Raw genomic sequence first — 25,607 nt, forward strand, 5'->3', positions numbered from 1 at the left:
GTGCTTGAAACATTCCAGAAGGCAGAAATTACCTCATTATATATCTCTGTTTACACTTTAAACAAAAAAACTGTAAGCTTTGAGGACAGTTCTTTTGTTTTGTGAAGATTAGGGCTTTGTATTTTACTATACTGTACCTATGATCACCACCATAATAATCACTGGTTTACTATGCCAGTGCTTGCTATGCCTTAGTTTCTACAGATTAGGTTCACTAGAACTACCCTGTTTTACTGATGTGGAACTTGAGGTTCAAAGTGTTTCACTTACTTGACCAGAGTTACGTGTCTAATTAGTAGAAGAGCTGTAATTTGAACCCAAGCCTGATTCCAAACTCCTTCCTCATTTTAGCGTACTTTTGCTACCTTTTATATAATAGAAAGGGAAGAAGAGTATTAATATTTTTTAAAGGCATAAAAACCTTAACTCACATAATGCTCCTGGGTTCATAAAATAGATAGCCCCGTTTTATTGACAAGAAAATAGAAAATAGCGAGATCAATAAGTTGACCAGCTTTATACAGGCAATAAATGGAAGACCAGTTCTGTATGCTGCCATGAGCTGTATGTTTTCTCTTCAGTGCTTTCTGTTTTGCCTCGACACTTGTTTGAATTTAAAAGCATATATTCACATCTGTCCAAACGTTCTCTTCATCTGTTATTATATTTATGTACCTAAGCAAAAATGTTTTTAAAATAGCGAAAGAATAATAGTATGAAGCTAATGTGATTATGGTAAATCTGACTATTTTATGTTGGGGAAAAAGCTATAGTAAATATCTAATTTGTGTTAGTAGTAATTTCCAGTAGTACTTAATAATTGTATCCTTGTTTTCCTTTTGTGCTTTGGAAAGAGAATGCAAACTTGGCTGGGAGTTTAGAGTTAAGGTAGAAGGTAATTCAGGAAAGTATTTTCTTTGGTTAAGGATTTTGAACTTGTTTTACAGTATCATTTCCTATCCTCCCTCCCATCCCCAACCCCCCAAAAAAACTCACACCCACTTCTTATTTTTCCCTGGCTCCCTTGAAATTAAGAATTTATACTTTGTTGAGTTATAGACTTCTTGAAAATTTGAATGAGGGTATGGACTGTTATTTACACACAAAACTTTACATGTAATGTCAGAGATACATGGACTCCAGGTTAAGAATCCCTGCATTAACATTACACAGTTTTATCTTGAGAACAATATATTTACTTAGAATTAAACTTAAAATTTTTCCAGCTAAATATTTCCTCTCAAGTAACAATATTGATTAAACCAATCTAAGAAATGAATTACCATACAAAGCTTGGGTGCCCTCAGCATGGATGAGACAGATGACAGCTTCAGATTCAAGCCTCACACTTTAATACTTCTGCAATAGCACTTCACAGTGTTAAAGAAGAACACATTGTTTTTCTATTACCATCCTCTTCCTTGCTGTCATCACTTTCAAACACTGTTGCTAAATGTTATAGACTGTCATTATTAGACACAGATATGTACATACCCATACAGAGTGAGATTCATTATTAGATTATTTATAAGCAGTTTTTATAGGTAAGCTATGTATAGTTCATCTGTTTAATATTTCCTAATGCAATTGAATTGTCTAATTTTTAATGAAATGGAATTGTCTAGTAATGACAGTTTTCTCCCTGCCTTCTCTCTTCTCTATGAAAAGAATATTAAGGACAATTTATTTTTAGAGGAAGTCCTCCGATCTCCAAACAGGTATACTGGCAAGACATAGTTCATTCATAGGTTAAGGGTAAGAGATCCACTTGGGTCACATAGCCTCCCAGCGCAGATTGTGACTTTTAATACCATCTGTTACTACTTCTTCACAGTCATTTACAAAATCTCCTCCTCCCAGAGGGCCAAATAGAAAAAATAAAGACTGTGTTTAAGAGTTCCTGGAAATAAGCTCCTCTTCCCTCTCACTCTTTTCTCCCATCCAATAAAGGTTGTGTTTCCTCCTCTTTCTAAATATTCCAGCCACTGGCTTACATAGAACCTTCTCCACATTTCTTTATGCTAAGTGCTATGCAGTCCATAAGCAGCAGAAGAAATTAGTCCTTTGTGTATACTTAAAGAAATAATTGGGGGTGCAAGGGTTGTTCCCTGGTGGAATTCTTGCCTGCCATGCCAGAAATCTGGGTTCGAGTCCCAGCCCACACATTTCCCAAAACAAACAAATGGTGCTGCAGTAATGGGATACTCACATGGAGAAAGAATGAAATGTGACCCCCACCATGCAGCATGCAAAAAAAAAATCATATCCAGTTTGTTCTTTTACTTTAACTTTTTGGAAGAAGTCTAAGTAGTCTACTTATTCCTTATACGTAAAAGCTGAAATCTTGACTGTCTTCTCTTACAGAACGCACTTGGTCTTCTTTGCTTCTAAGTTAAACAGATTGGAAGAAATTAGTTGAAACTTAGCCCTGTGGCGTACACAGTGAGAAATGCTAAGAGCTGGCAGAAACATAGTTCCTGACCTTGGCAAATCCTTTCTAAATTTTTCTTCCTGAGCCTTTTGTCCTCTTCATCTCCAGGCAAGATCTTTGCTTTAATAGAAAGGAGAGAGATTAACTTTAGACTATGTAATTGTCACATTGTGATGCACAAATAGCATTCCAGTGCTGCGACATCATAGGAGAATTTTGACATGTGACTAAAATAGAAGAAACTCAAGTAGAGAAATGACTGAATGGTGTAGTTACTATTGTCCTATGTTGTTTTTAAAAGTTCAAGACCTATTAAAATGTATAAGGTAAAGAGTTTACTTAAATATCATCCATTTTAGAATTACTTGCCCATGTTCTTATTTTTCTTTGGCCTATAATCCTGACTTTGTATAACTATGATGCTTCCCATTTTCCTTTACTTAGATATCTTTCATTTTCCTAGTTCCTGTGTGTTCTTAAGACTATTCATGTGATAATCCTGTGTGTGATCATACATAACTATGATGCTTCCCATTTTCCTTTACTTAGATATTTTTCATTTTCCTAGTTCCTGTGTGTTCTTAAGACTATTCATGTGATAATCCTGTGTGTGATCATTGATACGAATCATATTTGCCATTTTGATCTTCAGGTAAATTCTCATCTAAGCTTCAGAATGACCTTTGCCTCTTAGGTTCTTTGTATAATATTCATATGTCAGTATTAATATCTTCCTACCTTTCTGCTGACTAGTTTTCCAATGTCAGATTTGTACCATCCTTTTTATTTACATTTCCAAAACAAGAGTATAATTTTTGTTGATAATATAAACCAGTGTAGGTAATAGTACTTTATGGAACTTTCCACATAAGAGTCAGTGAAAATTTGAATTTGTTGATGATAAGAATTATAATGACACAAAAAGTAAACTGTAATATAAACTTAGGACTATGTTTAATAGTGTAACTAACTATAATATATTGTTTCAGCAATTGTAACAAAGCTACCACACTAATGCAAAGTTTTAATAATAAGGAAAACTGTGGGTTGAGGAGGGACGTGTAAGGGAGCTCTGTATTTTCTGCAAACCTGTAACCTAATAATAAAAAAAAGTTGTGTAAAAGCTGAGGCAGATGTTATAGCATTATATATACCCCCATGAACCATCCCTAAATTGGATTGTCATAGTACCATCCCTAAATTGGATTGAGTTGCTAAAATCTAGTCATTTTATAAGTTGTACATACTTTAACAATGATCTGAAACTCTAATTTGAGTTTAGTGTTGGAGCCGTCACTGTTTACAAGGAAATTTGTTGTTTATGTTTATGATGAGGTAATTTCCATTATATAGATTAGAATGGCCATAATGTAATGCCTGGATACATCCTAGAATACATTAAGCAGGTAATCAAAAAGTATTGGCAAATTCCCTTGAGGGATGGGAGACAAACCAAAGGAACTATTAAAGTTCACCATCTCTTGATACTTTGTCAAACATTAGTGACACCCAAATCAATAGACCAAGTCCTTGATCTTGAGGCTTACTCTTATGAAGCTTATATAGGTAGCTGAGAAGCTTAGCCTACCTGTAGGTATACCTAAGAGTTATTTCTAGAGAGCCTCTTTGTTGCTCAGATGTGACCTCACTCTCTCTAAGCCCCACTCTGTAAGTGAAATCATTGCCCTCCCCACTACATGCAACATGACATCCAGGGGTTGTCCCTGGCAATGTGGGAGATGACTCCCAGGGATGAGTCCTGCCCTGGCACCATGGAATCAACAATTCCATCCTGACCAACAGGGGGAAAAGAAGTGTAGTTAATAAAGTATCAGTGGCTGAGAGAGCTCAAAGAGAGTCAAGAGGCTACTCTGGAGGTTATTCTTATGCAGGATTCAGTTAGACATTGCTACGTATCATAACTTGCCATACCCCAACCAAAACCACTCCAGCCAATCCTAAAGAACACCTAGGGCATTATAAGATTCTGCAAAAGTTCCATACACTAGGGTAATTTTCTAGAAACCTACAACCTCCAGATTGGTCCCTGGACCAGATAAATCCTGAAACCTAAAGGGCCCAGCCTCTCCAGAGCATCAGCTAATTTCTTCTCCCTACCCAATATTTTTTACAGCCCCTTTGAACATGGAAAAGTTAGAATGACCATAGCCCAGACACCCCTAAAAAGTGGGATAGAAAGATCAAAGGTGATGGTGGAGTTATACAGAGAAAATAGTGTTTAACAAATGAATATGATTGCTGAATTGTTAAATTAACATTTCTTTTAGTCTCCAGTTTCTTAGAACAGCTATAAGTAAAAACCTAAAATTGTGGAATTGTAACCCATTCCAAACTCTGAAATCTGTTCTACAGCTAATTATTGTGCTGTGCTTTGAAATTTATTGTTTTCTTGAATATATGTTGTTGTTTTTCACGCATACAAAAAAACCCCACAAAAATCGATTGTGATGATAAAAATTTATTCCTTCTAATCTCCAATATTCTGGTACAGCTAGAAGGAAAAATCTGAGATGTCCTGGTAACCCAGGACAAACTCTGGGATCTGTCCATAACTACATACTGAAGAGTGCTTTGAAAACTATTGCTTTATTCTTTCTTTGCTTTGTATATATGTTGTATTATACAATTAAAAAAACTAAAAAAAAAAAAAAAAAATTAGAATGGCCATGGAATGACCTTAAAAAGGGGGGCACAGTGTCCATTGCTCAGAATATGTGCCAGTTTGACTTGGTATAATTTGCCAGTTTTAACTTATAATTGAATGTTAAAGTCTAATGAATAGTCATATCATTCTCATTCTTTTTAAATTGCTTTTAGTAGCATACTACCTCTCTCTACCTCTTCTGTCCAGGCTTTCAAGTAGCACTGAAAACAGATGGATAGTTTTTCTCTTTAAGGAAAAGTCAATACTTGAGGAGAAGTTTCAAGGTACAATTTGTGTGATTTGACATTCTACATGTGTTTTTTGTTTGCATTTTGCTTTGGGGGATTGCTGTTTGGTTTTTTTTTGCTTGAGCATAGCTTTATTCCCTATTTATATCATGATTTGATCAGAGAAACTGTTCATCAAGGTCACCATTAACCCATTTAGTGTTTGTGCTAATTAAGAAAAAGTGCCTTTTCTTTGGGGTCAAGGCCTTAGGACGCAGTGTTCGGTGAACAATATGAGACTGAATTTCAGCCCCCAATTTTCTCTTCACCAGGTACTCTGCGCAACAAGCAACCTGCACAGCTATATGCAGTACCTGCTTGGTACAATTTCAGATTCTATAATTGTACAGGTTTAGATTTGTTTAAAAAAGTCCATTGCAGCAAATGTACTTGATCTATTTACAAAATTCTAAAACCTAAATATACCAGGAGAGGTAAAAATAGTGTTTCCTTTATAGAGTACTATGAAAACTTAAGGAAAGTACAATTTTTACTTCAAATATAGTATTATTTAAAAATTACTAGTTATTCTATTTTTTCATAAAATGTCTTATTTTACACTATATTGCATTAATAACAGCTAGCTTTATATGTTCTTTAAGAAATGTTTGCTTATTTCCCATAACATTTAAAGTATTTCTGATCATTTGTTAACATGTCATGCAATTACTTGTCTCTTGCTTTGTATTAACAGTTCTTAAGTCTTGTAATTAAACTTTTTGTTTTTCCTACATTCTCAGGTACTTTGGTCTGGGAAGCCATATGGTTCATCTCGAAGTATTGTAAGGAAAATTGGTACTAATTTATCTCTGATTCAGTGTCCAAGAATTCAATTTCAGGTACTATATTTTATATATTTCATAATTTGATATTAGTATGTATATTCAAAATATAAATAGGCTACATGGTCTTAAAAGTATTTTCTATTGTTTTTAAAATCTTTTTGCCCAAATTGCTGCAACTGTCAGTAAAATAAGATTGAAAACCACAATAAAGTCTCTGTAATTTCAGTTCTTCTTTGAAGTGATTATTTAAGATCATTAAGACATTTATCCTTAAAAATGTACGTATGCAGATTTAGAAGCGTATGATAAACCAGGCAATTTATACTTATATTATTATATAAAAAGTAATACTTATATTACTTTAAAAAGTTTCAAGTACCATCTTCCTCATTGGATAAACCACTCTGTCCCCAAAGTTTATTTTTGTATGTCCTTATAGATGCCATATAAGTTGTTTTCTCCATCATTGGTTTAAAGTTCAGCAGTAGTTGTAAGAGCCAGTGACAGTGTCAGGACAGAGGTAATTGTAGTTCTCTGGATGAGGTGATACTCAAACTCTGAATTAAGGTACTCCTAAGAAATAGAACTCTAAGTTCTATTTCTTAAGAACTGATAGGTCAGGCCTTAGAGTTCTCTTCTAACACCAAATCAGAAACAGTTCTACTCTTTGCTTGGAGATACATTGCTATTTTCTTTTATTTGGGCTTTTGTTCCTTAGTATTATTATTATTGTAGTGTTAGACACATGTTTGTTCTTATTTTGCAGTAATTCTCTACAATAATATGATAAAACCTTTCAGTTAAATATTTAATAACGTAAAGGTCAAAGATATCTATACCAATTTTAAATAATTGGTTAGCATGTAGTGATGTGGAAGATATATTTAAATAACTCATAATTAAGAAGCTCAAAAGTGCCCTGCTTGCTTATTTTGATATTATGTCCTAATCATAAATCACTTCTGGTTGATAGAAGTGAAATTCTGTTTCTAAATAAGTGATAGAAATTAGCGTGTGCTCAAGTTGATTAATAAGGTTGTTCATTGTTGTGTTCCTAAACCTACTTACAAATTGACTGTTTAAATCTTTTACATCAGTCTGAGAACTGACAGAATGAGACTTTCCAAGAAGTACTTTTTATCAAATACAGAATTTTTTTTAATATTCAAAATTGAGAAATCTGTGGTAGTAAGCCTTTCAAGCACAATATCTCAGAATTTGGTTCATGCATACACAAATAGCTGACTGCTTTATTTGCCAATGTCTTTCAAGTAGCTATTATGCCAACTATCACTTACTAATAACATTTTTTCTGATGCTGAGCTCTATTAAAATTTTCTTTCTTTTTATCTATCTAATCCCCTTTTTGCAAGGAAACATTGGTAACCACTTGAGAATGCAATGAAGACAGAAAACATTTGTTTCTAGTGAGATTTTTATTTCTAAGCAGTTTTGTTGCATACTGAGTCTTTTCAAGTTAATCAGTATTAAAGTGAGTACTTTTCCCTTATTTAACTAGATATTTTAAATATGCTTTTATTCCTCTGTATCTTCCTTTTTTTTTTTCTTTCTTGTATCTATCAAAAACATAAAACATATAGAGTCTTCAAACATCCACACCTCAGTTAGAATAAAAATAAAGCCAATCTGGATGGGGCTAAGGTAAATCAGAATATAGGGTAAAAAGACGATAGTGTATGTACTCTAGACTTTCACCTACTATATGAGGCCAAAGGCAGAGAGGTTTATAATGTCTATAATAATAATTGTAGATAATATGTCTATAATAATTTATTATAGGCATAACTTTCATCTATATTTACAGAGAGGCACATTTTCTGTAACAAATGATCTAAATCAGCCTTTCTGGGTAGCTCATTTAAACAGCTCAAACTCCTGGAGTCCAGGACGGGAATGAGGCCTTGTTTCTGTATTATTTAATGTAATATCCAGATACATCTCAGACTCTGGTGGGCTGATAATTAAAAAGTGTTGGTAGAGTACCTTGAGGGTCCAAAAGAAAAACAAAAAAAGTGAAACTACTAAACTTTCCCATCTGGGAAACCCCAGGTACCCTCTCAACAGCCGGAGACTCCCAAGAAAATAGACCAAGCCCTTGATTTTGAGGCTTGCCCTTATGAAACTTATTTCTGTAGTGGAGAAGCTACTACTACCTATAAGAAGGCCTAACAGTTGCTTCTAGGAAACCTCTTTTGTTGCTCAAATGTGGTCCCTCTTTCTAAGCCCAACTCTTCAGGGAAAATCATTACCCTCCCCACAGTGTGGGACATTACATTCAGGGGTGAAAGTCTCCCTAACAACGTAAGACATGACTCCCCCTTAAGGATAGGTCTGGCCCTGGCACCATGGGATTGACAACTTCCTGACCAAAAGGAGGAAAAGAAGGTATCAGAGTGATTCAGTGGTAGAATGCCTTGCCTTCCATGCAGGAGACCCTGGATCGATTCCCAGACCTTGCACCCTCCAAAAAAAATAATAATAAAATAAGGCATCAGTGGCTAAGAGCTCAAATAGAGTAAAGAGGCTATTCTGAAGTCTATTCTTATGCAAGCTTCAAATAGAAGGTGCTAATTGCCATGGTTTGCTAAACTCTAAACAACATCACTCCTGTTAACTCTTAACATCTAGGGCTCAAACTGAGACTCTACAAAAGTTTCATGCACAAAGTTTGCTTTCCTGGAACCTATAATTTCCAGAGGGTTCCTAGGCCAGGTAAATCCTGAAACCCACAGGAACCAGCCTCTCCAAAGTTATCAACTAATTACATCCCCCTATCCTTTAGTGTCGATACCCTTCTCAATATGAAAAAGTCAGAATGGGCATTGCTTCAGGTTCCCTAAAGTTTGAGAGAAGGACCAAAGGAGACAGAGGAGGTATAACAGAGAAAATAGAAAATATGATTTAACAAACAAATATGACTGCTGAATCACTCGACTGATATTTCTTCTAGCCTCCAGAGTTTTGGAGTAGCTAGAAGAAAAAATCTGAAATAGCGGAATGGTAACCCATAACAAATTCTGAAATCTGTTCTGTGACTACTTGTTGAAGTGTATTTTGAAAATTATTGCTTTTTCTTTCATTGTATATATGTTATATTTCACAATAAAAAATGTTTTAAAATATAGAGAGGATGCAGTGTAGAATAACATTTAAATGCATTTTTGCTATTTTTCTCACTCATTTGAGAACTTACATGTTTAATGTACCTGGGCTGCCTAGGGAAGCCAACATAGTTAAGTACTATAATAGGACCACATTCAGGAGACAAAAGTCAAAATGGATTCAATTGAGAATAGGACATTCATGGGGTCGTTTCCAGTATGAGAGTTAGCAAGTCAAAACTAGAAAACCAGTTTGTGCTGTTGTCCAGATGATTTCAGTGTCTTTTGGAGAATCGATCTGAAGGTAACCCTCATATTTTCTTTACCTCCTCTACTCCTGTTGACTTTCACTTCCATTCCTTTTCTAGTACCCACACTTATAGGGAACACAGCTCTGTCACCTCAAAAGTGTTTTACCTGTGAAATCTTAAGCTTCAGTATGTTCTTTTTAAATTCCAAGATCTTTCCACTTTACCAGGTGACTCATGTAACTGCAGTCAAGTAAGACTCCTATATAAATGATAGAAAAGCATGTTTCTTTGTGTTGAGGGTTAGATGAGATAATCCATGTAAAGCCCCAAGTATAGTAATTGGTATACAATAAGTGTGCAGTAAAACTGCCGGTGGTGATGCTGATTTTGTCCTTATTATTGTTACTACCGCCTTGCAGTTGCATAGCAAATTATCTTACTTGATTGTCTAATTCAACTCCCTGACTTTACAGATTGGATTTTGTGTATTTATAGAATCACAAATTAGAACATAGACTGACACATTTAGATGTGCCTTCATCCAGTTAATGGGCACAGCAAGTACTGTGCTGGGAATAAGGTCAAAAATATAAAAAGCATATAAAATACTTAATAAATGTTTTTTTGCTGTATGATATTTGAAGACCTGCCTATAACCTTATTGGCTTTATTCACTATTCTCTGCGCTTCATTTAGTGAGCGCTAGGAATGATTTCTTATGTTATACTCCAAAACGTATAAATGAAACGTGGTTTCATTTATTTTAGTTGAAGAAAAGTAACTCCCTCTTGTGCTTTGTACTTTTCAGATAAAATAAAAGAATTGACCCATCTTTGTTTCCTAGTTCTTATTCCAGATTTATGAACCAAAAGAAAAGCACCATTGACTAGTGCAGGGAGAAAATTCAGATCATGAAGGGACTTGCAAAAGCTGTGAACGTTGATCTGGGTTTCAACAAAAGGTGACAAAGCATACAAAGAAACAGAAAATGATAACCCAGTCAAAGGAGAAGATTAGAAACCATTAGTGAAGAGAATCGGACTCGGGACATTCCAGACACAGACTTTTTTTAAAAAGGTCCTAAATATATTCAAAGATCTAAAGGAAAATACAGATAAAGAACTAAAGAAAATTGGAAAAGCAATAGATGAACAGAAAGAGAATATTAGTTAAGAGATGGAAATTATGAAAAGGAGCCAGAGTTGGAGACTGCAGTGACAGAAATTAAAAATTCCCTAGGAGGCAACAGCAGATTGGAGCGGGCAGAAGAAAAAAACAGTGAACCTTGAAATTGAGCAATTGAAATCATCCTGTCTGAGGAACAGAGAGAGGAGAAAATGAAGAAAAGTGAACAGAACCCAAAGAACATTTGAAATACCATCAAGCAAACCAGTATATGCATTGAAGGGGTCCCAGAGGAAGCAGAACATTGAAAGAAGTAGTGGCTGAAAAATTCCCAGATTTAATGAGAGGCATGAATATACACATTTAAGATGCTCAATACACTCCAAACATGATAAACGCAAATATAACCACACTGTACCATGTTGCAGTCAAACTGTTGAGTACTAAAGATAAAGAGAAGCCTGAAAGCTGTAAGAGAGACGCAAAATGTCATAAACAAGGGAGTTTCAATAAGATTAAGTGATGATTTCTCATCTGAAACCATGGAGTCAGGAAGGCAGTGGGAAAGCAAAACATTGCCAACCAGGAATTCTGTATTTGGCAAAACTGTCCTTCAAAAGAAGGGAGGAATGAAGACATTCCCAGATAAACAAAAGTTGAGGGATTTGTCACCACCAGACTGGCCCTATAGGAGATGCCAAAGAGAGTTCTGTAGGTTGAAAGGAAAGGCAATAGACAATAGACTGAAGCCACGTGAAGAAATAAAAATCTCTAGTGAGAGTGTTGACATGGGTAAATATGAGTACTAGTACTATTGCATGTTTGATTTGTAGCTCCACTTTTTACTTATTACAGGACCTAAAAGTCAAACATATCAAATATGTTTGGAACTTAATAATGTATAAATAGGTTATTTGCGACAAGAACTATATAAAGTTCGGGTACAAAGGGGTATAGGAACATAGTTTGTATATACTATTGAAGTAAAGTTGGTATCTAAGTAAACAAGATAGTTATAGATGTAGTATATTCAATTTAAGCCCTATAGATCCTGTGCAGGATCACAGAAGTTAATACAAAATCAGTGTAGGGTTTCTGTTTGGGCTGAAGGGAAAGTTCCAGTAATCAGTGGTTGGAGGGAACTCAACATTGTGAATGTGATTAATCCCGCTGCATGGTATATTCAAAAAGGTTGGTAGGGGAAGATTGATATTATATAAATTGTTTCCACAATTTAAAAAAGAGAGAAATTAAGGAGATAATGACGGTTGTTCTAGTTTGCTGGCTGCTGGAATGCAATCTATCAGAAATGGAGTGGCTTTTAAAAGGGAAATTTATTTACTTGCAAGTTTACAGTTCTAAGGCCATGAAAAAGTCCCAATTAAAGCAAGTCTGTAGAAATGTCCAAATGAAGGCACCAGCAAGAGGTTGCCTTTGGCAGGCCACAGTGGCTCAGCAGGTAGAGTTCTCGCCTGCCATGCTGGAGACCCGGGTTCACTTCCTGGTGCCTGCCCATGCAAAAGAAAAAAGAGGTTGCCTTCACTCAAGAAAAGCCAGTGATGTTCAGGATTTCTCTCTCAGCTGGAAAGGCACATAGCAAACATGGCAATGTCTGCTAAGCTTTTTCTCCAGGCTTCTTGTTTCATGAAGCTCTCCTGTGGATGTTATTCCTTCATCTCCAAAGGTCTGTGGTTGCATGGGCTCTAACTCGTCATTCTAAAGGATTCCAGTAAACTAATCAAGACTCACCTGGAATGGGTGGAGTCACATCTCCCTCTAATGAAAGATTAATACCCACAATTAAGTGAGTCACCATCTGTGGAGATAACCTAATCAAGTTCCCAACGTACATTAATGAATAGGGATTAAGAGAAATGGTTGCTCCCACAAGATTGGATCAGGATTAAAGCATGGCTGTTCTAGGGCACAATATCCTTTCAAACCAGCAAATAATTAATGTAATAACTTTTAAAAGCAGTGTGTTTTGGGGGCTTGAGAGGAATGGGTTGCAGAGGTTTTGATTTGCAGTGGTTCTCAACACTGGATGCATATTTGAAACATCAGGAGCTTAGAAAAAAAGAACAAACTCATATTCAAGCCTCATTTTCCTGTATAGTATGGTTCTCTATTCCCTCCCTAGCTCCTTGCAAAAATACTTAGGAAAATTTTTTTAAAAATTCGTATCCCACAAGGCTTACTAAACCTGAGTTACATTTAAAATCATTTCAGGAGGTTCTTCTCCTGAAATGTAAAGGTTTGCTGTTGTAGTTTGCTTAAGAAAGTTTTCTTTAAAGTAGGAAGATAATTATCTGCTGGCAATCATGAAAGTAATCACTAGAGCACAATTTTAAATGGTATGATTTAAGGAAAATATGGAGTCTAAGTGTAGCTTCTTGGCAATACTACACTTAAAAAAAAAATTAAGGCAAAAAGAAGTGATCCTGAGTATTTCCAGATGAAGGTATTTTAGATGAACCTGGTGTAGGGACTTGGCAGTGTGATCCTGTAATTTGTACCCAACTTTATAACTGAATAGACCTCCAGGTCATTTAACCTGGACTACCTTTTACCTGTGACAACCCTACCCCAGCTGTTTTCTTGGACTACTATGCTAGGAGTGGTTGTTGAAATTGGGGTAGAGAGAATATTCTGTAAATAAGCAGGTAATTAATTTCCTACTGAAGTTCGTATATCATAGCTAAACGTATTACAGCCCATCTCTATTTAGCAAATAAACTTGAAATTCATACTTTATGCTAGGTACTGGTATTCAGAAGTAAACAAAAGAAACATGGTTTCTTTCCTTATTGCATATAAGATTTAGTGTGATAGATATTAAATATGGTAATATAAATATGGGTGTGATGTCATCAAGGTGGTGACATCAGACATCACTGTGAGCATTTCCCCTTAGAGACAGCTTAATAAGAGGGCAGATTCAACTCTTGTTAAGGGATGATTGAGACTCAAGAATGACTCTACAAATGCTGAATTGGAAAACAGCTGAAAAAAAAGTAGGAGAATGGTGTGACAGATCTGGTCTGGACACACCCCTCCCCAACACTCAGATACATGTGATTTATGCCACACACAGCAGCAGATTCTTGTCCCAGGCACTTTTTCCTGAAGTCACTATAGAGCTACCCATAGCAGCAACTTAGCATTCTTTGCACATTCAGGCACAAAGGGAACTCAAGTCCTCGCAGACCTATGGTGGTGCTCTAGCAGTCTGCATGTTTGCATTTAAAGTGGCTACGTGAAGCCAAAGTGGCCTAAGGTGGACCTTTTGGTCAAGGCTGCGCACTCCTGATCTAGACCCTAGTTGCTGGTTACCTAAATTAAAATATTGTGTGTCTGTGTATATTGACCCCATCTCGACTCGTTGGTTACTATCCCCTAACGAGGAAAGCAGTATGGAAGGGGAGAACTGAACCACTGTAGGAAGTACAGTCCCAGGGCTGAATTCTTGAGTGAAAAGGTGGTCTGGAGTAAGGGATTGGAGCTGAGCAAACTGAAGCTAATGGAGAGGGAAAACTGTATTAAAAACAAAAACAGCCCAGGACTCCTGGAGGTGGAATAGAGGAAAGGAAATCCTCAGTGGGTGCTGGGCCAGGGTTAGGGGTTTGGCCAGACAGTTCTACATAGTAAGTAATCTTGAAAGTTACTGCACACACCCAAGGCAAGACACAGATGCAGTATTCAGTATAAACTGAGCCAAGCATTGAAGAGCTTTAACATACAGCCAATCTATGCTAAGACATTAACGTGAGGCAGAAACTGACTTCCAGGGTAAGCACATCAAAATCGTCAAATGCGTAGACATCGGTAGAAGACCACAAGTCATACAAAGAAACAGGAAGAGATGACTCATTCAAGGAACAACTAATAGGTTATAGACTTTAGTTATTTAATACAAATCCCTCAGTAACCACAAAGAAAGTATGTACAATGTATATTAATGTGTTAGAAAGGGATCAATCAGTTACATCATGAAAGACCAAGTATAGGCTAAAGAAGGCTGCAGTGAAGGAAGAGAGGAACAAAACAAAATACAGTGTTCAAGGAACAAAGGGCAAAATGTCTGAATTACTGAATTACTGGTAATTACACTAAATGTAAATGAGTTATTTTCCAATCAGAAGACCCAGATTGGCAGAATGGGTCAAAAAACATGGTTAAGAGACTCACTTTAGATGCAAATACATGAGTAGGTTGAAAGTGAAAGATGAAAAAATATTCTGTGCAAATAGTAATTTTTTTGTGTGCTATATAAATGCTATTTTTTATTAATTAAAAAAATTAACAAAACATTAAGATATCATTCCATTCTACATATACAATCAGTAATTCTGATTGTATGCAAATAGTAATTTAAAAAAGAGAGCTACTGTGGCTCTACTAATAACAGATTAAATAGGCTTTAAGTGAGAAACTTAACAAGAGATCAAGAAAGAAATTATATTAATAAAACGGTCTTTTTGGTGTATTGGAGTAGCTAGAGGAAAATATCTGAAACTTGAACAATCCAATAGCCTTGATTCTTGAAGATAATTGAATAACTATAGAGCTTTTATAGTATGACCATGTGATTGTGAAAACCTTGTGACTATACCCTTTATCCAGTGTATGGACAGATGAGTAAGGAGAAAAAAAGGCAGTAAATAAATAATGGAGGAGAGAGGGGATGTTTTAGGTGTTCTTTTTTACTTTTGTTCTTTTTTTATTCTGAGTAAAGAAATCGTTTAAAAATTGACTGTGATGACAACCACACAGCTGTATGATGATACTGGGAACCACTGATTATGCAATTTGGATGATTATATGGTATGTGAATATATAATATGTCAATAAAATTGTATTTCAAAAAGGAGGCCCTCAGTAGGCCAAAGGAAAAGAAGGAGTTTTAACAGAGAAGACTTAACAAATGAGTATGACTGCTGTATCGTTATACTGATATTTCTTTTTAGTCTCCAGCATCTTAGAGCAGCTAAAAAGAAATACCTGAAATTGTGGGATTGTAACCCATACTGTACTTTGAAATTTGTTCTGTAACTGCTTGTTAAGATACACTTTGAAATTTATCACTTTTTTGTATGTATGTTATATTTCACAATAACAAATGTAAAAAAAGGGGGGGAGTCAGTGTATCAAGAAGCTGTAACAGTTATAAACATTTATGCAGCTAATCACAATATCCCAAAATACATGAAGCAAACATTGACAAAATTAAAGGGAGAAATAGACATCTCTATAATAATATTTGGAGACTTGTTATACAACATTCATCAGTGGATAGAATATCTAGATAGAAGATCAGTAAAGAAACAGAACATGTTCAATAAGTAACCTGGACCTAAAAAATATAGAGAACTGTACTGAACAATTTCTTCTCAGGGGCACATGGATCAATCTCTGGGATAAACTACATATTAGGTCACAAATCAAGTCTCAGTAAGTTTTAAAAGATTGAAATTAATCAAAGTATATTCTCTAATCACAATGGAATGAAGCTAGAAATCAGTAACAGGGAAAACTGGAAAATCCACAGATTTGTGTAAGTTAAATAAGTAAATATGCTAACATATAATTGCCATTTATAAATGCCATGAAGGAAAAACTAGTATGGTATGGGGTGGGTAACAATAGTGGTCAGCGAAGGCCTCTGAAGGAATGACAAGTATTAGAAGGATCCAGCCCTGCAAAGAGTGGGGGTGAGATGTGGGGGTAGCATTGTTGAAGACAGAAGAGCAAGAGAGAAATTACCAATTTTGGAACTAAAAATCATTTTGACAGGAACCAGCAAGGTGTGAGAAATGAAGTCTTCAGTGTCTGAGCCATTGTAATATCCTATCAATGCTTGGATTAACACTAAAAAAAACTTAATCCTGTTTTTTAAAATTATTTGATAATCTGGATTATACTAACATGCAATGTCAAACTGTTTGGTCTGTCTTGTATTTTTAAACTGTAAAATGGCCCTTAAAGATAGTCAAGTCTAGGTACTAGTGTTTTATAAATTTGGCAGTGTGGCATGATATTTAAGTCCTAATTGTTGAATCCTGTAACAAATACTTGTGACCATTTTATTCATCCTCAGTAATTGACCTCTTCAAGAGTTGTTTCTCCACAAGGATACTGTAACTTACCTTCCAAGCTTATTTTGAGAAATACATACACATTTTCCTTCTTGTCTTTCTCATCCTTTTCCTTCCCCCAGCTTCCCCCAGTTCTTGGTGCCTCATGCATAGAAAACCCTTAATATTCAGTTGTTGTTGGTGTTTTACGTGAGCAAGTTAATCACAATCATTAAGTGACTGAGTGTGGGCTAGAAAACTTAAGTTATTCCAACTTCCAGACTGGTGTTCTTTACATAGGTACACCACTTGGCTTGTTGGTGTCACTGTATTCTATTGTAGTACACTATAGTTTTTCTTATAAAGGTAGAAATGGTAGAAAAAGAAGAATAATTAAATTTGTTATTTAAAAACTAGAGAGTACATGGGTAGTTGAGTGGTTAGAATGCCTGCCTGCCATGTGGGAGACCTGGGTTCGATTCCCGGACCATGCACCTAAAAAAAAAAAAAAAAAAACAGCTAGAGATTGTAGGAAAGAATGAAGTCGCGATGCATGCAACAATGTGAATGAACCTCGAGAGTATTATGTAGGTGAAATAAGCCAGAAACAAAAGGACGGATATTGTATTGTCTCCGTAATATGAGTTAACTATAATGAGGAACCTCTGGGAGTTAAATTTGGGAACACAGGTTATCAGAAGATAGAAAGAGGGTAGAGCTTGGGCAATTGATGTATAAGTACAGAATGTTTAATAAGGTGATTATAAAGGTTTGGAAATGGATAGCACAATGCTGTGTAATAGTAACATAATATTCTAATTGTAAATAACAGCTGAATGTTTTATTTTTGTTTTCTTTTTGAGGAAAGAGCATTCTAAGTAGAAAGAATAGCTTATACTACAGGGAGCACAGAGTGTGAAGAGGACTCTGAGCAATAGTGAACAGACTGGACCAAGATTATAAAGAGCTTTAAATGTTGGCCAGAGATATTTCCCCTAGACTGGGTGAGCTGGTTGAAGTCAAGGGCCATTTCTTTATTCAGACCTGGAGTAGTAGTTTTTGTTTGTTTTATTGTTTTTTTTTTGAGATATCATCATGGACCATACTGTCCATCTGAAGTATATAGTCACTGAATGGCTCACAGTATTGTCACATAGTTGTGTTCATCACCATGATCATTTTTAGAACATTTACATCACTCCAGAAAAAGAAATAAAAAGAGAAAAGAAAAAAAACGTACGTTCCATACCCCTTATTCCTCCTTCACATTAACCACTAGTATTGCAGTCTACCCATTTTTTTACCTCTTGTCCTCCCCTTAATATTTACTTATTTATTGAGCTTATTTTTTTATTCATCTCTCCATACCATGACTTAAGGGAGTATCAACCACAAGATTTTCACAATCACACGGTCACATTGTAAAAGCTGTAATACACTTGTCTTTAAGAATCAAGCTACTGGAATATAGTTAAAGAGTTTCAGGTACTTCCCTCTAGCCACTCCAATATACCATTTACTAAAAAGGGATATCTATATAATGTATAAGAATAACCTCCAGGATAACCTCTTGACTCTGAAATCTCTCAGCCACTGACACTTTATTTTGTCTCATTTCTCTCTATCCCCTTTTGATTAAGAAGGCTTTCTCAATCCCATAATGCAGGATCCCGACTAATCACGGGAGTCATGTCCCATGTTGCCAGGAAGATACACCCCCTTGGGAGTCATGTCCCACACAGAGGGAAGAGTTGTGAGTTCACCTGTAGAGTTGGCTTAGAGAGAGAGGCCGCATTTGAGCAACAAAAGAGATTCTCTGGGAGTGATTTTTAGACATAAGTAGGCATCTCCTTTGCAGGAATAGTTTCATAGGGGCAGACCCCTAGATTGAGGTCTCACCCTATTGATTGTTTGTCCCCAATGCCTGTAAGAATATCAGGAATTCCCCAGATGGGGGACATTTAGTATTCCATTCTTTCTCTCTTTAATAGTTCTTCCTCTCTCCCACAAGTATGGTTTAAAGAGGAAGATTAGGGTTGTATATGTCACCAGAAGGAAAATTAAAGAATAAAAACTGAAATGTATAATTTAGCAAAACCTAGAGTGGACTGTGACTGGTTAATTGTACAAATAGAAGTTTTTACATGAACTAGAAAAAATGTATGTCATGATTTCAAGGTGTTAATAGTGAGGTGGTATATGGGAAAAAATACAGATAATGCAAACTAAGGTCTATAATTAACAGTAGCATTGTAATATTTTTTCATTAAGTATAACAGAAGCACTATACCAAAGCTAAATGTCAATGATAGGGGTACATAGGGAGGGATATGTGATTCTTTTTTTTTTCCTTGGCAGAAATGGTAATGTTCATATAGTGATTGTGGTTGTAAATGCGTAACTGTTTGATTATTCCAGGAGCCATTGATTGTACACTTAAAGTGGATTGTGTGGCATGTGAATAAAATTGTTTTTTTTAAAAGTCTATGTAGACTAAACACTCTTCTAAATGGAACTTTCTCAGTAGTCATATTTTTTAATGTGAAGACCACACCCACAAAAACCCCTAGAGAGTATCATTTTACTGTGTTGTATTGAAGCTTCCACGTTTTGCATTTGTCTATGAACAAACAGTGGTAAAATGAGGCAAACAAGTTTGTACTCAGCTAACATTACTGGTTTATTTGAAAAGTCGAAATATAGAATAATGCCCTTCTTGGCAAGAAACTGACAAAATACTAATTTTCCATTATTTTCATGTTTATTTAATGAAAAGACATTGGAGACACAGCTCTCCTAATATATTTATTCTAAGTATTTCTACTTTTATATAACTTTTCTGTTTTCCTTTTATGCATTTTATTAAATGAATTGATGTCTTTGCTACAGTTTTACATTACCACCAGATTTTAAATGACTTAGAGTCGCTTTAGTAAGCTTCCTTAAATATAATAGAGTTTTGGATCATTTTAACATATCAAATGTTAAATTGAATTTCTTAAAGTCAGTGAAAATGCAGTGCTACTGCTGAATTTTTGCTTTGAATGAAATGACTTTTTCAACTTTGCAAAATCAGAAATTTGAATACTTATAAATCATTAAGCGCTAGCTTTAATTTTAAATATTTTGCTTTGGATTTTGAAATCTTTTTTCGTGGTCTTCACTTTTTTTTTCCTTGTTTATTAACAATAGCTATAGTAAAACAGGACCTTGCTGGGAACATTCAGTAAGTTGGCCTTGTTTTCTCAAATCTGCATCATTAATCATGCATGTCAATAATGGCATCTCAGTCATACTGACAAGAACTCCATATTGTCCATCTCCTTTGCCAGCATTGACCTCACCTTGACTTATATTTTATTACTAGACTCTCCTAAAATTGACCTTTCCCATTACATATTTATGTCACTCAGTGCATGTTCCCCTTAGCAACAGCTGAAGTGACCCTTAAAAAAAAATTCTTTTTTTCCAGTTTGATTTTATCTTTTGAATGAGTTTATTTCCTTAGGGACATTAAGTTAGGCTGCTTTTTTAGTGAAATTTATCACTGTTATGTAGATGTGTGCCATATATGTTAAAACTATTTTGTAGCACAGGATGTCAAGTAGAAATGATACAGATCTTACCAATTTTGGAATTGGTTCTTATTACTTTAGTCTCATTGAGCACATGCTATTATTTCAGTGATTATACGTAATCAATGCTTAATAAGATTGCCGACTAAATCTGTGGAGTAGTTTGGTTTTTCCCCCCAAGGTTTTGCAAAAGAGCAACACTCATGTTTAATATATGAACTATTACAGATGTAAAATTGAGAGACAATTTATATTTAATTTTTAATTAACATATACTCTGAAAAGCTACCACAAAATTTCTTCTTTTATATCCTTAAATATTTATTTTTAGAAAAAATCTTATTTCCTTATAAACATATCTGTGAAGAAAAGAACAATTAAAAAAACTTTTATGGGAAAGTCAGCAGTCTTAATGTAAAAACTAGCTTTTATCTGTTTTAAAAATTCCTAACTTTCTACCAGTTGGTATGTATATTGGAACAAAATTTTATTTTCTCAACAAAAGATTGTAACCAGATTGATCTTTATAAAGTAGCATCTTTGCAAGGCAACCATTTAGGGTTTTTTGGTGGTGGTGGTGGTGGTGGGAGTTTTTTTTTTGTTTTTTTTTTTTTGGCTTTTAAAAAGGGGAACTTATCAATTTGCAAGTTTACAGTTCTGAGTCTTGGAAAATGTTCAGATTAAGGCAAGGCTATGAAAATGTCCAAATTAAGGCATCCAATGAAAGATACTTTGGTTCAGGGAGGCCAGTGATGTTCCCAGTTTTTCTCTCAGTTGGGACAACACGTGGCAATACCTGCTAGCTTTTTCTCTGGGCTTTTTGTTTTATGAAGCTCCCCCAGGAGCATTTTCCTTCTTCATTTCCAGAGATCTCTGGCTATGTGGGCTCTAAAGCTTTTTCCAAAATAGTTCCCTCTTTTTTTTAATATATATTTTTGTTGACAAAACAACATAAAAACATGAACATTCTTAACATATGAACATTCCATACTTGGTGTATAATCAGTGGCTCACAATATCATCACATAGTTGTATATTCATCACCATGATCATTTCTTAGAACATTTGTATCACTCCAGAAAAAGAAATAAAAATAAAAAACTCATACATACCATACCCCTTATCCCTCCCTCACACTGTCCACTAGTATTTCCATCTACCCAATATATTTTATTAACCTTTGTTTCCCCTATTTTTCTTCTATATCCCTTACCACTCCCTTCGTTGATCACTAGTATTTCGATCTACTCAATTTATTTTAACATTTGTTCCCCCTATTATTTATTTATTTTTAAATATTAGTCTGCCCATACCATGGGTAAAAAGAGCATCAGACACAAGATTTTCACAATCATTATACAGTCATCTTCAAGAAACATGGCTACTGGAACAGAGCTCTGCAGTTTCAGGTACTTCCCCCTAGCCTCTCTAATAAATTTTAAACTAAAAAGGGAACATCTATAAAATGTGTAAGAATAACCTCTCAACTCAGTTTGAAATCTCTTAGCCACTGACACTTTATTTGGTATCATTTCTCTCTTCCCCCATTCAGTTGAGAAGGTTTTTTCAATCCCTTGATGCTGAGTCCCAGCTCATTCCAGGATTTCTGTTCTACGTTGCCGGGGAGGTTTACTTCCCTGGGAGTCATGTCCCAACAGAGATGGGGAGGGCAGTGAATTTGCTTGCCATGTTGACTAAAAGAGGTCATATCTGAGCAACAGAAGAGGTTCTCTGGGGGTGGCCTAATCGATTTGGTTGTCGCCACTGCTTACGAGAATATCAGGAATTCTCCAAATGGGGAAGTTGAATCCCCTTTCTTGCCATTCCCCTAAGGGGACACCATTTAGGTTTTAATCTTATGAGTTCTCTCATTTCTACAAAACAGCCCACTAAATATGGTAAATTCTGTGAGCTTCCACATTCTATGAGGCTTGGGGACCTTCCAGCTAAAGAATCTCCCAAGAACCTACTGAGAATCTCTCCATTATAATGGTTATAGGAATATTAATACACCGTTCCATTTCAATAATGGGTAGTGGCCAAATATTACCAGATTTCTGAGACTCTTGAAATCAAATGTGATGTCCCATTCAGTTATGTTATTTAAGTTGTAGAAGACACTGATTTGCTGAATATCTGTTTGAATATTGACTTGCTTCGTTAAATTTCTTCTGAAATGCATATGGAAAATAGAAAAGTCTTGCTTTTCGTTTTTTTTTTTATTTATGATTTAAGTATATGCACTCAGCTATGCCCTGAGTATATGCTTGCTGAAAATTACACTTCTTTTTCTTTTCCAATAAACTTCATTCCAACTTTTAGTATTATTTCAGTTTGATAGCTTTTTCTTTTTAAATAGTTGCTCATTGACCTTCTATTTCTGAGATATTTTACTTATAATAAAACTTAAGCTTAATTTAATTAAATTCTCTTTCAACTTTTTCAAGATAAATTCCAGATATCCATGTTTTCTTTGTACTTTTTTCAAAATATTCTTTTCCTTCATCTACATTATATGTTTAGCTAAGGATTCTGCTCTGCCCCTGTTGTATGTTTTTGTTCTTTAATAGTACTTTCATTTAAAAATTAGGAAGTTTAAAGATTTTTAAGAAATATTTTTCAACATTATAACCATAGGTCTTTATCATATTTAAAAATATTCCTGGGTTAGCACAAATTGGTCATTTGTTTTTGTTTTTGTTTTTTTAAACTTTGTTGTTGTTTTTTCAGAGAAACAAGTCTCATTTGACCTGTAAAATAAAATCACATAAGGGATTCAGTGATTTCCATATACTATTAGGCTACAGTTTGATAGCAGTAAAGGTCCCTTTCATGGACACCTTGAAAGGAAATGTTAAGAATTGCCTGTATATCTGTACACCAGAACTGAAGACTTTCCTTTGGGTGTGTGAAAAATTTTTACTCTGACATTTTGGTGCAAATAATAACTTTTCCTATTTGTAACTTGTAGCTTACCAGCCATGAAGCAGAATGGAGTCCCAGCCACCAAGAAGGGGATGCAGTGGTATCTTTTGCTGATGTTGGATGGGTAGCCAAAGAAGATGGAGAGTGTTCAACAAGATTAAGGTTAGTTCAGAAGGATATCAGAGCTGAGATGCATTATTTAACATTTTAAAGGTTGATAAATTTGCAGTATTTCCTTTAATAGTCTAATTCAGTCTTTAGTAACTATCTCAATAATTTTCCTTGAGGAATCTTTTATGTTCATTTTTAAGACAGCTGGTATTTATTTATAAAGTTCTTACACACATATAACATCAGAATTCCCTATCCTTCAGAGCTTACATTCTAATAGAAGAGACCATAAAGAACTATCATAAATATGTTTAGATTTAAGTATAACAATTACAGTGGTCTCATGGGCAGAGGAATTAGTTCAGACATATTAGGGAATTTGTGTACTCATTGAAGAATGTTTCTTAAAAATTGTGAGACAGTATGAGGCATGATTTAAAGGAAACAGTGTAAGATTAGAGATCTTCCATTAATTTGAAAGAGCTTGATGAGGTCATTACTACACACATTCATTCTAATAAAGTTATTCACCATATGCTTTCTACTCGCTATACAGAGATAATATGAGACCCATCCCTACTTTTAGGAATACTTGGTATATTAGAGGAAATTAAAAAGAAAATTATTCATACTGTAAAGCCTTATAAGCAAAGTATAACTTTTTAGAGAAGGCACTAGAGCTGAGGAGTAATAGCCAATCAACTGAGAAGGCTGTATTACAGAAAGAGTGAGCAACTAGTTTCAAGGTACCAATTATGAGAAAACATTACCCATTTAGGAAACTCCAAATGGCTAGTAAGGCTAGGGAGTAGAAGAATTGTCAGCCATGGGAGACAAGAATAGAAAGTAGATAGAGGCTTAAAGATCATACATGTTATGTTAAGGAACTTAGACATTAAAAAACATCAACAACAACAGAGAGCCCTTGAAGAAGATGAAGTACTATTTTAGTAGGAATTCCATATGAACAGTGTGAAGACTAGAAGGGCACCAGGCCAGGAGGAGAAAAGGATTTCTGACTAGGAAAATTAAGAGTATGGTGGGACAGTTGCTAGGGATCTAGTACCATAGATGTTTTTGGTGGTTGGGTGTAGGAGAAGATAATCTAGTTTGGATGATATTGTATTTATTTCCTACAGAACATTCACATAGATCTAGAAACAGTTTATATAGGTAAATATTGATAATGAAGACTTGCCTTTTAACATGTAGAGAGAATAGCTGATAATGCGTGTGCCCAAGGAGCACATATAAAGAACTCTACGAATATTTTGAATGGTGGATGAAGCTAGCTTTTGGGAACTAATCAGAAAAAAAGTAAAAAAGACCTCAAATGAAGCAACCAAAAAAGCAAGAGGAGGGTGTTGTCATAGAGATTTCAAGGAAAGGGAGTAAAGAGTGTTAAATTGTTAGAAAATAGGTTAACTAGTTAAATTGAAGAAACTAGGTAAATCAAAGAACTAGCAGGTTTCAATTTTGTTTTGCAGTTGGAAGATTATCATTGACTTTAGCAATAGTAACTTCATTTGAATGGTGGCAGTTGGATAAAATAAGAATCAAGTAATCTAAGAGCAAAGAAGGAATTTTATTTGACAGATAGAAGTGAAGACATAGTAGTAGATGAATACAGACAAGGTATTGTAGGATTAGCAGGTAAAGAGCTTATTAAGACATTCTTTTATTTTTTTAATTAGATGTAATTTTGCGTTAATCATAGATTCACATACAATTGTAAGAAATAATATAGAAAGATTCCTGTACCCTTTACTTAGTTTCTCCTAATGGCAACATCCTACAGAACTGTAGTACAGTATCACAGCTAGAAAACTGACATTGACAAGATCATGATATATATTTTGGTCACCACAAGTATCCCTCATGTTGCCCTTTATGGCCACATCCACCTCCCTCCTGTCTTAACTCCCTTGCTTCCATTACACGTAGCAACTGCTAATCTATTCTCCATTTCTATAATTCTGTCATTTCAAGATTGTTGTATAAATGGAATTATACTATATAACCTTTAGGAACTGGCTTTTTTCACTTAGTATAATTCTCAGTATACAATTTTGTTCAACTGTATACCTGTTTAAGGACATTGATCTGTTTACATTTTTGGTTATTATGAATAAAGCTGCTATAACAACTTGTATTTTATAAATTTCCATTTCTCTGGGTTAAATGCCCATGGAGTATAATTACTGGGTAATATGGTAGTTACATGGTTGTTTTTTTAAGAAACTGGCAAACTGTTTT

At 35.0% G+C, this 25,607-nt stretch overlaps 1 protein-coding gene and 2 long non-coding RNA genes across 8 annotated transcripts in view; 2 read left to right on the top strand and 1 right to left on the bottom strand.

Moving 5' to 3' along the window:
* MTFR1 (mitochondrial fission regulator 1) overlaps positions 1-25,607 on the top strand; it is a 68,326-nt gene that overhangs the window by 17,259 nt on the left and 25,460 nt on the right. For 4 of the 5 annotated variants that reach the window (XM_077166891.1, XM_077166890.1, XM_077166892.1 and 1 more), the window contains 2 exons: positions 6,124-6,222; positions 23,287-23,402. In XM_077166891.1, the coding sequence (XP_077023006.1) occupies positions 6,124-6,222; positions 23,287-23,402 (215 nt within the window). Of the gene's footprint in view, positions 1-2,579; positions 2,758-6,123; positions 6,223-23,286; positions 23,403-25,607 lie in introns of those variants that run through there. The other variant, XM_077166894.1, reaches the window with a different exon arrangement.
* Positions 2,266-25,607, bottom strand: part of LOC143688683 (uncharacterized) — a 47,784-nt gene continuing 24,442 nt past the window's right edge. Inside the window, exons 2-3 of one of the 2 annotated variants that reach the window (XR_013178221.1) lie at positions 9,708-9,800; positions 2,266-2,551 (exon numbers count right to left, since the gene is read on the bottom strand). This is a non-coding gene — a long non-coding RNA (uncharacterized LOC143688683). The remainder of the gene's footprint in view (positions 2,552-9,707; positions 9,801-25,607) is intronic. The other variant, XR_013178222.1, reaches the window with a different exon arrangement.
* On the top strand, positions 7,617-22,614 carry LOC143688684 (uncharacterized). Its single transcript, XR_013178223.1, has 3 exons — positions 7,617-7,660; positions 19,933-19,966; positions 21,618-22,614. It is a non-coding gene; the product is annotated as an uncharacterized LOC143688684 (long non-coding RNA).

This window comes from Tamandua tetradactyla, chromosome 6 (assembly GCF_023851605.1).
Source record: "Tamandua tetradactyla isolate mTamTet1 chromosome 6, mTamTet1.pri, whole genome shotgun sequence".
Classification (NCBI taxonomy): domain Eukaryota; kingdom Metazoa; phylum Chordata; class Mammalia; order Pilosa; family Myrmecophagidae; genus Tamandua; species Tamandua tetradactyla.